The 11,644-nt window shown below is 36.7% G+C and overlaps 2 protein-coding genes across 2 annotated transcripts; one reads left to right on the top strand and one right to left on the bottom strand.

The window, feature by feature from the left end:
- The first annotated feature begins 1,670 nt into the window (after positions 1-1,670).
- Positions 1,671-8,577, top strand: LOC110775512 (hexokinase-1-like). Its single transcript, NM_001426320.1, has 9 exons — positions 1,671-2,381; positions 4,654-4,804; positions 4,898-5,080; positions 6,068-6,142; positions 6,286-6,441; positions 6,598-6,696; positions 6,783-6,913; positions 7,556-7,637; positions 7,825-8,577. Exons 1-9 carry the CDS (start codon positions 2,110-2,112, stop codon positions 8,170-8,172), a joined length of 1,497 nt encoding a protein of 498 aa, NP_001413249.1. The 5' UTR covers positions 1,671-2,109; the 3' UTR covers positions 8,173-8,577.
- Positions 8,578-9,430: 853 nt separating this feature from the next.
- On the bottom strand, positions 9,431-10,692 carry LOC110775513 (probable 3-hydroxyisobutyrate dehydrogenase-like 1, mitochondrial). The gene has a single exon (XM_021980113.2). It carries the CDS (start codon positions 10,625-10,627, stop codon positions 9,605-9,607), a length of 1,023 nt encoding a protein of 340 aa, XP_021835805.2. The 5' UTR covers positions 10,628-10,692; the 3' UTR covers positions 9,431-9,604.
- Between the last annotated feature and the right edge of the window lie 952 nt (positions 10,693-11,644).

Below are 11,644 nucleotides of genomic sequence, written 5' to 3' on the forward strand. Positions count from 1 at the left end.
GACGGAGTTTTACAATAGTCTATACCGTAGCAATAATAATGTACAGATGGGGATTCAAACCTGTAACTTATCATACAAATATAGTACTATGCGTTAATGAATAATGATATGCTCTAATACCATGTACGGAGTAAGTATTATTTGGGGGAAAATATTGTGTTCGTCTTCTTATTATTGATGATGAGATATATAGAGTACAAGAGTTGGCATATTAGGCAAATACTACTTTAAGTAATCAACTAGCATTAAGAAACTAGGAATAAGAGACTACCTTAATGTCTAATACTCCCTTCGTCCCAATTTATCGTCACATTAAGCTTTTTATGGAGTTTTATACAATAAGTTATCATAGGGTTATCTATTATAGTTTAATGGGAAAGTAGGTGTAGTGGAAGATAGTAGAGGAAATTTTTTTAATTGAATGTGAGAGTATACAGAGTCATAACTTTAGGTAGTGGAAAGAGAGAGGTAATAAAATATTAGTGGTTCCATGTCATAAAAGAAAATGTGACAACTAAACTAGGACTGACACAAATGAAAAATATGACAATTGAATTGGGACGGAGAGAGTACTATAAACATAAACTTCTTGATTAACACAACGTTCTAACAATATATCATGTGCTAATTGGAAGGTGAAGATTATTCACATTTATTGCGAAGGCAATCACACGACGGATGGACTTGTCAATTAAGGAGTCGCTTAAAGCATTAAGGTTCATATTTTACAAAGTGTTCCGTTAGAATTTAGTCGTATCTTAGATGAGGATAATAGGAGTGTGGCTTTTCCACGCTTTATTCTTCCGCGATTCTATTTTTAGCATGTTTTGTATTTTATTTTATTTAATTTTTAATTCTGATTTTGTTCCTCTTATGAATTGGGAAAGAAAAAATAACAAGAATAAAAGTTCATTTATTGGTAAATATAAAGTTAAAACAAAAACTAATTATCCCAATTAATATGTGATTTTTTGATGCATTTTTAAACTAAAAAATCAAACGCATATATATATAAGCCTGTAATATTGTATATCTTGTTATCCTTAATAAAATTTTACATGCAAGAAGGTGACTTTATATGTTTTTTTTATTAACTTCCAATATTCAAATAATTATTGACGTGTAGTTTCAACAAGTATCCGGGTCATGCGTTCCTCCTAAACATAAGCATGACAGTCTAACCTACACTTGTATTTCGTAATCTTATCCATGAATCGAACAGATACTCTTTTGTCTGTTAATCCAAATGAATGAGACATTGTTTAAGGAATTAATTATCATCCCTAAAATAAATATTAATTATTATCCCTAAAAACCAATAACTTGTTGAATTAAATTGTTCCACCTTAAATAGAGATGATGTCTATTATGTAACAAATTCTTTGTAAAAGTGTGTTATCCATCTCCTACCAATTTGTAGATTATTGTACATTGTATACAATAAATTAGTGTCAAGAGGAGTATGATAGAAGACGAATTTAAAACATGTAAAGATAAAGCGGATCATGTAAAAATTATAACGGATAATACAGATTAGTCGGAATACAATAGACTATCGATAACTCAAATAGAAATCTTTCGATAATCGGAAAGATATCTTTTAAAAAAAGTGCAAGAAATCATGTTATCTAACTCTACTAGTAATAGACAAAACTCATCTCCCAACTCTCCCCATAGTATATAAACAACACCGTTCAAGACATCATGGATCACCCTCTTAAGCCTCTACAAAGAAAAACTAAAAAAAGGTCCCTTTTCCAAAACAAACACTAAAAAAACCTTCAAAAAGAAAGTCAAAAAACCCAAATATAAAGATTAATAATAATAAAAAAAACCTTAATTAGACCACCTCAAGGCAAAGCTCCGATTAAACCGGTCCCTCCAAAAAAAAAACTCATCTGAATTTTCCCCAATCAAATTCTCCCGGATCTACTCCTTCTCTCCCTTCTTTCTCTCTCTAGATTGCATCTTGTAAAGAAAGAAAGAAACCAAAATTTCCCAACATGCCAAATTAATCCATCTTCTTTCCATTGTTGTAATTAGAGAGAGAAAATCAAATTGAAGAGCACCCATCTGATTTTTTTTTAGTGGACGTTACATAGAGAGAAAATGAGGAAGGCAGCGGTCGGAGCAGCGGTGGTATGTACAGCGGCGGTGTGTGCGGCGGCAGCGGTGTTGGTAAGACAGAGGATGAAGAGCTCAAGCAAGTGGGGTCGTGTAATGGCAATACTGAAGGAGTTAGATGACAATTGTGGGACCCCTTTGGGTAAGCTTAGACAGGTGGCTGATGCTATGACCGTTGAGATGCACGCTGGTCTTGCATCTGAGGGTGCTTCTAAGCTCAAGATGCTCATCAGCTACGTTGACAATCTCCCCACTGGGTTCGTTCTCTTTCTTTAAAATTATGATAAAGTTTTGATTTTGATTAGCTTTTTTGTTGAATTTTTATAAAGTTTTGATTTCGATTAGATTTTTATAAAAAAATTCTGAGTGGGTTTGGAGTAATTCAATTTTTTGGCTTTCTTTTGCAAATTGTTTTTGTTGATTGTTGCCAATCAATGATCTAATTAGTGTTAGGACATGACAATTTGTTATATTTTTTGGTTGTTGATTTGATCGAGTAATTGATCCAATTTTGATTTGAGTAGAATGGACATTGGAAAGGGTAGGTAGATATAGTTTATCTGCTTGTTTGGATTAAACATTGATTTGGGAAGTGTTGATGGAAATTTGTGTGATAGGAATATAGAGTGCACACTTGATAGCTAATCACTAGTTTCAAAGCATCCCTATTTGGTTATATCCCTCAAAAAAAGCCGCCACCTTTCCCCAACCGATGGGGAATCCGCTCCCGGGTTGTCGCTCTGCTGTGTCTGGCCCGTCAATAGGCAAAGCAAATTTGTTCATTTTGGAAGTTGTCTTAACTTGTTTTTCACTCCTGATTGGTATGTTGCTTATTATTGGTCATTTTGAGTAGGGATTCTTCCTGATTAAGCTTTAAGGTTGGTGATATGAGTTGGCATGCTTAGGTGTATAGTGTAGACTCTGGGGAGAATAATTAGTGTGGTGCCATTGAGTCAGCAAAGACAAGAAATTATTATTTTGGTGTACGAAATCTCAAGTTTTTGTTTTTAGTTCTGTGACTGTTTTGTGTTAGATATCAGCAGCTGATTGAGTGGTCAGACATATAGACTAGACGACTAGCTTAAGTGCTTAACAGTGTCTCCGTACTATTAGAATGTCTCATTTAATCTACAGTAGCTGCCATTCTCATGAAGATATAAATGAAAACATTTGTTATATTGTGTGATCCTCGTTTTTACTTGTGGAACTATCCTAGTTCTCTTTGGTTTTACCATAAATTATTTCTTTGTTTAGTTTTTATGCAAATTTCCGTGCACTCTTTCCTAAAAAGATGATTTTTTTCCTGTTCCAGAAAATGGTTTAGCTTCTTTTTTAAATAGTTGAAATTGTCTGCTTAATTTTTCCACTTCCATGCTGTATCAAATCAATGCGAAACAGGCGAAGAGTGTTATTGTTGTTTTTCTCCCCACCATTCCTTATTAAGCTGTCCATCTATTTTGTTCTTATTTCATAAAGTATTATTTATCACTTAAATACCAAGGCACTACCTACTTGTTAGATTGAAATCCTAATGCAATTACAACTCCCTAATATATGTGCACACCTGAAGAGACGTGTGTTTAGGAACGGAGGGAGAACCTTGCAGCTTATCATCCTTTTTAGTGTAGTGTGTGCATACTTCAAATTTGTGTATGGCTTGGCGATTTAAAAGTACTAGTCTTAAAATTGTCTAAGCAAAGTTTTGGTGCCGACTAAGGGAATTGATGGGGGTGTAAAAAAATAGTTGGAATATACCATGGAGGATCATTTTAAGGCAAAAGGATTTCTTAGATTGTAAGTAATACGGAAGTTAACATGGAACCTTATTGATTATTCTAAAGCAAAGGGGAGGTTCCTTCCTAAATTGTGGTGAAGAATAGGTTTTGTATTGCTCGATTGAAAGGAAATCTTGTACAGAAGGGAAGCATTTATGAAAACTAATGTGAAGGTGAATTGGGTTTAGTGATTCGCTTCTATTCCCTACCTCGCCATAACCTTTGTTTGTCAAACCACTGATGAGAAGATTGTGCAAATGAAAGAATTTCTGATGCATATTTCATAGTATACTTCCCATGAAATTCTAGAGGGTAATTTCAATGATCGCTTCTTCGCTTTGGGAATAATGAAATTTGCTCATGCGTGCATGAGAAACATAGTAATGGAAGCTGTTTACATTCTAAATGCAATTACTGCTAGAATGATTCTTTCCAATCGAAAGCCGTGAAATGTTGTTTTCTGTTTGTTAATGTTGGTTTGAAACAGAATTTGTCCAATCAATCTGCCGTTTCAAAGAAAGATTTTTGTAGAGGGCCTCATATTCTGCAAGTGAATGAGGCTCAAGTTAGTGAAGTTACTACAGTATCCTTGTCTTTTCTAGTCCAGGATTATCAGTTTTACTCATTCCTGGGTTAAGGTTTGAGTCAACAACTAAACTGGATGCATGTTTTCATGTTTTTGTTACTCCTAAACTCGTATATTTTGTAGTGCTTGTCCAAGACACTGTTTAATCTTTGGTCTTCCTTTATCTAGGGACGAGCATGGACTGTTCTATGCGTTAGACCTTGGCGGCACCAACTTCCGAGTGCTTCGAGTAAAGTTGGGTGGCAAAGAAAAACGTGTTGTCGAACAAGAATTTGACGAAGTATCAATTCCACCTGAGTTGATGGTTGGTACATCAGAAGTAAGTTGATTTGGCTCACACATAAGTACATAACTGTAAAACCTTTCCTTTTCTTGATTTCTTTCTAAAGTGTGAAAATCGTGGTGATTTCAGCAACTGTTTGATTATATCGCCGAAGCCCTAGCCAAATTTGTTGCAACGGAAAGTGAAGGTCTTCATCCTGAACCCAATAAACAGAGAGAGCTGGGATTTACCTTCTCTTTCCCTGTCAAGCAGACATCAATCGCATCAGGGACTCTTATAAGATGGACCAAGGGCTTTAATATAGAAGATACAGTTAGTCTCTCTCTCTCTCTCTCTCTCTCTCTCTCTCTCTCTCTCTCTCTCTCTCCTCTCTCACTTTCTCTACAGTCTTCAATGCGTTCTGCTTCTTTCCCTATCTACAGTCCTCAATGCATGTATGTGTTCCAGTTGTGAATATGAAAGTCAGAGGAACATGTCGTTATATACTCCCTCTATTTTGTAACGATCGTCTTCATTGGCTTCTTTTCAAAAACCTCATTCATGATTGCTACGTCTAAATTATCCATATTTCCTTTTGAAGCTAAATTGAAGGGAAATGTTGTCAACTTGTAAAAATTGAACTAATTTGGAGGACAATTAAAGTGGATTTACCAATTTTGACGAGCTTACTTAACGTGGAGGGAATTTAGGCATTGCAATGATCGGATTTCTGGTTTTGGTCTATTTAGTTGGAAGTCTTGGAACTGATACATTTATTGGGGTCAATTAGGAAGAAATGGCTGGTGGAACACTTACTCGATAAATCCTCTGGCAATCTTTATAATAGGTCTATTTAAGGATGGTCGTGACATGTGAAATAGAGCTGGTTTTTGTCTGTGGTTGACTGGTTGCTGCTTTCACTTGCCAAGGTTGCTGCATCACTTCCCAATTGTCTTTTCTTCCCTGATTCAGAAATCCCAGAACCAGTAGATTTTCTCTTTAAGTCAGTGTTGTAGGTCTGAGAGTTCCATCTGTGCCATCACTAGTAACAGCCATAACACTAATTGACTATGCTGACTCTTTTATGCAAGAGAATCATATCTTAGGTAAGGTACATATATGTTTGATACCTGCTGGCTGCTGCTGTTGAGGATTTATGTTCTATTTTTCAGGCTCAACTGAATAAATAAACAAATATTCTGGAAGTGTCGTATAATTTTTACGTTCATCACATTAATTGAGTTGCAAACTTGCAATAAAGTATACATTTTTCCTACATGTCTATGGTTGCTTATTCGTCATTCCTGGGATACCATATAGGTTGGTGAAGATGTGGTGGCTGAATTGACCAAGGCCATGCTAAGAAAAGGTGTAGATATGCGTGTGACAGCTTTGGTAAGTTCCCAGCTTGAAATTTTCTGTGATTATAGTATGTTTTACCGTAAGGCCATACCCTTTGTCTTTACTTTCTCCTCTGTAAGTAAATGTTCTGAACTTACAGTATATTTGCTATCTTTTTATCTTCTATAATGGTTCAGGTCAACGATACAGTTGGAACCCTAGCTGGAGGTAGGTACTATAAAGAAGATGTAATTGCTGCTGTTATATTGGGTACTGGAACAAACGCAGCTTACGTTGAACGTGCTAGTGCAATTCACAAGTGGCATGGTCCTTTGCCCAAATCAGGGGAGATGGTAAGCCTTCTCTGCTATCCTTTATCTTTTTTCCCTCAACGTCAAATTTTATCGTCTTCTTTTTCTGTCCGTCTTCTCTTTGTTTCTCTCGTGACCCTCAAATCTGTGTATTCCTGACTTCATATTTACTGCAAAATTACTTTACTTTTTCTATAGGTAATTAACATGGAGTGGGGTAATTTCCGTTCATCGTATTTACCTTTGACTGAATATGACATAGCACTAGATGAAGAAAGTTTGAATCCTGGTGAACAGGTGAGATTTCTGTTCTTTTCCCCCTTCTGTTTTGTTCCTGACCTTTTATCTTACAAACTCTAAACAATAACCACTCGTTGTGACAGATATTTGAGAAAATGATATCAGGAATGTACTTGGGTGAGATTGTGCGAAGAGTCTTGTATAGGATGGCAGACGAGGCCAGCCTTTTTGGTGATACAGTCCCATCAAAATTGAAAACTCCATTCATCTTAAGGTGCATTTTCTATTCTTGTGTTAGGTTTAGTAATTAGTGTCACTTATTAGTTGCTAGTAGATGGAATAGAGTAATAGACAAGTTCCTGTACATACAGTGGTGGATCTTGAACTGTTCTCAAATATTTTTTTTTTTTTTTTTATCCCGTTTCTTGCTAGTTTACTAGTGATTATAATTTCACTAATTTGGGCATGTAAGGTCTGAATGGAGAAGAAAACGAATATTGTACCAATACTCCCCCCCTTCCAAAAAGTTGGTCCAGCTTTGAGACGATCAACGGGTCAAGTATAAATTCATAACCCACATCTGGGACAACCGAACTTTTAACAATATTTTGCCAGTGTGAAGTAATCATTTTGAGGAAAGCAGTAAGATGGACTTGAGCAGTGTTTAGGTTAAGATGAATATTTGGAATTAATATATAAATATAGATTTGGGAGTATGAAGCTTAGTTGCAAGGGGTTCAGAGAATGAACATTAAGATTGAACATTGTGTTAGAGTTTCCAAAGCCACATTACTTCCTTGTTTCAGTCTCGCGTATTTTGTATGCCTGGTGACTTTGAGTTGAGGAAGCTTCCCTCAATGATCCCTAACTATGATTTGGTATGTTTGAGTCATAATTAATCTTGTTATTTTGGCAGGACACCAGACATGTCTGCCATGCATCATGACACATCACCTGATCTTAAAGTTGTTGCGAGCAAACTGAAGGATGTCCTTGGGGTAATTCACTTGAACTTTTTGGCTTTTTTCCCTTTTAACTGCCTCCTTGGATATGTAATTATCAACTCAAATACAAGATTTACAATTTAACTTACTGTCAACCCCTGAGAGTTGCTGAGAGTTGAAAATTTCTTATATGTTTGTTACACACCATAATATGCTTCTTGTTCTTCTTCTGCCATCACAGATACCAAACTCATCATTAAAGGTGCGAAAGATTATAGTTGACGTATGTGACGTCATTGCTTCACGTGGGGCCTGCATTTCTGCAGCCGGGATCTTGGGTATTATTAAGAAACTAGGGAGAGACACATTGAAGCAAGGTGAGAACCAGAAGTCTGTGATTGCATTAGATGGAGGGTTGTTTGAGCACTACGCCAAATTCCGGGAGTGCATGGAGGACTCTTTGAAGGAGCTCCTAGGCGATGAAGTCGCTGAAACTATTGTAATTGAGCACTCAAATGATGGATCAGGCATTGGTGCTGCTCTTCTAGCAGCGTCGCATTCCCAGTACCTCGAGGAAGATGAATCTTGATGACAAGATCCTACATCCTCAATTTTGTATAACTTTCTTCAAGCTCCTTAGATCCTTAGAGATCATGGAAATTTTTTCTTTTTTTTTTTCTTTTTTCTTTTTAGACTTTGCTGCCCCAGTGAAGAATAAATTATGGCCAAACGGGCTCTGCTTGCTGCATGAAAAAATGGCATGAAGCTCGCTGTTCTGCCCTTTCTACGAGTGTTGTACATTTAAAATCCGGGTTAGGTGTTTCGAGAATTGGCCTGAAAATGTCATCCTGGCTATATATGGTGTAATGAGGGGCGAATGAGAGATATGTCATCTTTTTTCTCTGTAGCTGCAATTCAGCAGGAAACTTCTCTTGTTCCTTATTGATACATTTTCTAGCTCTAATTTTATTGTTTTGTCCACCACTTATTGACACCCATACTAAATACTAAATACTAATACTAATACTAACGTGGTGGTGACGAAAAATTAGAGGAAGGAAAAAGAAATTGTAAGCCTCACTCTTATCATCACTGATTGACGAGAAAATGATGAAAATTGTAAGAAAATGAATCATAAAATGGACTACGGAGAACTCCATATTAGAGAAATTTCCAAATAATCTCCTTGATTGGCAAAACAAGTCAATTAAGTAGCAGAGTTGTAATAAACCAGAAAATATGGGTAGAAGGGGAATTGCAAAAGGAAATCAATGGTTCTACTTTTCTGAGTTTTTCTCACCTCTCTCGTTTATATCATCAATGGTTTCTAATTTTCTGGACCTTCTCTCGTCTATTTCATCCATGGCCCTCTCATCTCTCCCCTTTGTTTCTCTCTCACATCTCTTACTTTTTTTTTTCTCATTTACGAACTAACAACATATTGAGTATTATCACAACTTTGTTTTATACAGTTTATCTCTATAATATACAATCTATCTCAACTAATATACGATCTATCCCAACTAGTATATAATTGCCCACAATTGTTGTTTCAGAACGCCGCAATATCATAACAATTACTTGAATCGGTCAAAGTCTTGGACCATCTCACATACCTACTTTTTTGTTGAAGGAAGTTGACGATTTACTCACCAACATCGTAAACAACCTACCAACTCTTTCCAATACTCCCACCATTGTTCTCCTTCTATTGTACTTTGTAGCTAACGGCATCTTCACCGTAGTTTTGATATGCTTAACTTGATTGACTGGGCAGCCCTCCTCCATATTACGAGTAGATACCAATAATTTGCCTATAAATCATAAAATCAACATACAGTGGAAAATTGAAAGACAAACCCAAACCCAAATGTGATTGCATTGCACAACGCAAAGTCATCAAGTCATCCATTATACAAAAAAAAAACCATTATTTACCACTTTTAATTTTTAAAGCGGAATGTAATTTACATCTAAACCTCATTACAAATTCACAAGAAAAAATGCTAAGAAATCAATTATCAACCCGAACCGGAGTCCAAAGACACATTATTAAGCCTCTCAAGAGCCAAAACAAGAGCTTGAGTACCCAAACCCCCTTCCCCATGAGCCTTAAGTGAAAGATACAACTGATGAGCTAACCCTAACCCAGGTAAACAAATCCCCATTTTCTCACACTCTTTCAAACAAATCCCTAAATCCTTAACAAAATGATCTACATAAAACCCAGCTTCAAAATCCCTCTTCAATATCCTCCCGCCATATAATTCCAAGCTCTTCGACCCTGCCGCCCCTTTCGATATCGCATCCAAGAACAATGGTAGCTCTAACTTCGCCTTGTGTGCGTAAATCATACCCTCAACTAAACCCACCATTGTCGAAGCGATCGTTATTTGATTTGCTAGTTTCGCCGATTGCCCTTTTCCGGGACCGCCCATGTAGTAGGTGGTCCCCATCAGGGAGAGGAGCGGAGAGAGGGAGTTCACCACGGCGGGATCTCCACCGGCGAAGATGGAGAGGGTGGCTGTGCGAGCTCCACGGTCGCCGCCGGAGACGGGTGCGTCTATTGAGGCGCAAGATTTAGCGGCGGCTGCGGTGGAGATTTCGACGGCGAGGGTGGGATCGGAAGTGGTCATATCAATGAGGATTCCACCTGGTCGGAGGAGAGAAAGTACACCGTCGGTAACTGATTTGACGTCGGATGGGAAACCTACGATGGTGAAAACGACGTCGGATTGGGCGGCGACTTCGGCGGGGGAGGTAGCTAAGTGGGCCCCTTGATCGAGTAAAGGTTGGGCTTTTGAGATAGTGCGGTTGAAGACGGTAAGTTTGTAGCCGGCTTTGAGAATGTGAGCGCACATGGATCGACCCATTACGCCGGTACCGATCCAACCCACTTTGGTGGTTGATGGGCCGATGGGTTCGGGTGTGGACATGGTGTGATTTCTGAGGAGAGAGAAAGTTGAGGATGGTGTTGGTGTAGCGTTGGTGGTGGTGTGTTTGCGGAGGAGAGAGAATGAGTTGATTAAGCGTGACCACCGCATAGGAATAACAAGGGATGAGATTTGAGTGTCATGTTTCAAGCCTTTCTTGGCCACATAAAGAGTTTTATACTTTTATAACATCACTTTAGTATGTTCGTTCATAATTTTTATTTATCGGTGGTTTACAATAAATAAATATTGTACTCAACTTGGGAGGATTTCTAAACCTCAAGTGACTTGTGTCCATGTGGACACAAGTGATCCAAATACAATCATCTTGAGTACCAATACATAATATGTCAGTAACAAAATGCAAAATTGCTTAGAAATACTACCAATATAAGTCATATGTGTTATTATTTGTATTCACATAATGTGTATTGGTACTAACATATTCTGTATTGGTACTCCAAATTCTGTATTGGTACTCACTTGTGTCCAATATGGACACAAGTCACTTGTGACAAAGACTTCCTCCTCAGCTTGGTGAGGGTGCTACGTAATTGTAAAAGAATTTTTTTTTTTTTAAGTAAATTGGAAAAGGAACTTAAAACTTATACAAAAAATGTAGAAGATTGGTGAGGGTGCTAGTAATTGAAAAAGGAACTTAAAACTTATATTCGGTATGTATATAAATACAAAAAAGGTAGAAGGGAAATAGAGTATATTTTTGTTGGAATCTATCTTTATTATATTGTCTACCAATTTAATCATAGCAAGACTCTAATATTATTTATATATATTTTAATAAATTTAAAATATTAGTTAATTATATGATGCCATGGAAATTCTACGTGAACACTCTAAATGCTCTTCAAAAAACTCCATTTCTAATCATAGTTTAGTGAACAAATGGCAGATTTCTCTTCAGCATACAAACAAAACTAAAATTACATTCTAAATTTTTCGGCCGGGTATTTACATTGGACACAATTGCTTGATTCATTATATTCATCATTATTTATCGTAAACAATGTAGTTATCAAAAGTGAATGTAATCCTTGTTATTAAAGGTAATTGAAACTATAATCACCACTTATTATCAATAAGTACAATGGGCTTGCTTGAAAAAAACAC

The sequence above is a fragment of the Spinacia oleracea genome, chromosome 2 (genome assembly GCF_020520425.1).
Source record: "Spinacia oleracea cultivar Varoflay chromosome 2, BTI_SOV_V1, whole genome shotgun sequence".
Lineage (NCBI taxonomy): Eukaryota > Viridiplantae > Streptophyta > Magnoliopsida > Caryophyllales > Amaranthaceae > Spinacia > Spinacia oleracea.

What these genes read in the sequence shown, in the direction of transcription:
- LOC110775513 (XM_021980113.2), bottom strand. Translation starts at nt 10,627, where the DNA reads ATGCGGTGGTCACGCTTAATCAACTCATTCTCTCTCCTCCGCAAACAC.
- LOC110775512 (NM_001426320.1), top strand. Translation starts at nt 2,110, where the DNA reads ATGAGGAAGGCAGCGGTCGGAGCAGCGGTGGTATGTACAGCGGCGGTG. An exon ending in TGATGGTTGGTACATCAGAA is followed by an intron (nt 4,805 to 4,897) that starts GTAAGTTGATTT and finishes TGGTGATTTCAG; the next exon opens with CAACTGTTTGATTATATCGC. An exon ending in GTTTGAATCCTGGTGAACAG is followed by an intron (nt 6,697 to 6,782) that starts GTGAGATTTCTG and finishes TCGTTGTGACAG; the next exon opens with ATATTTGAGAAAATGATATC.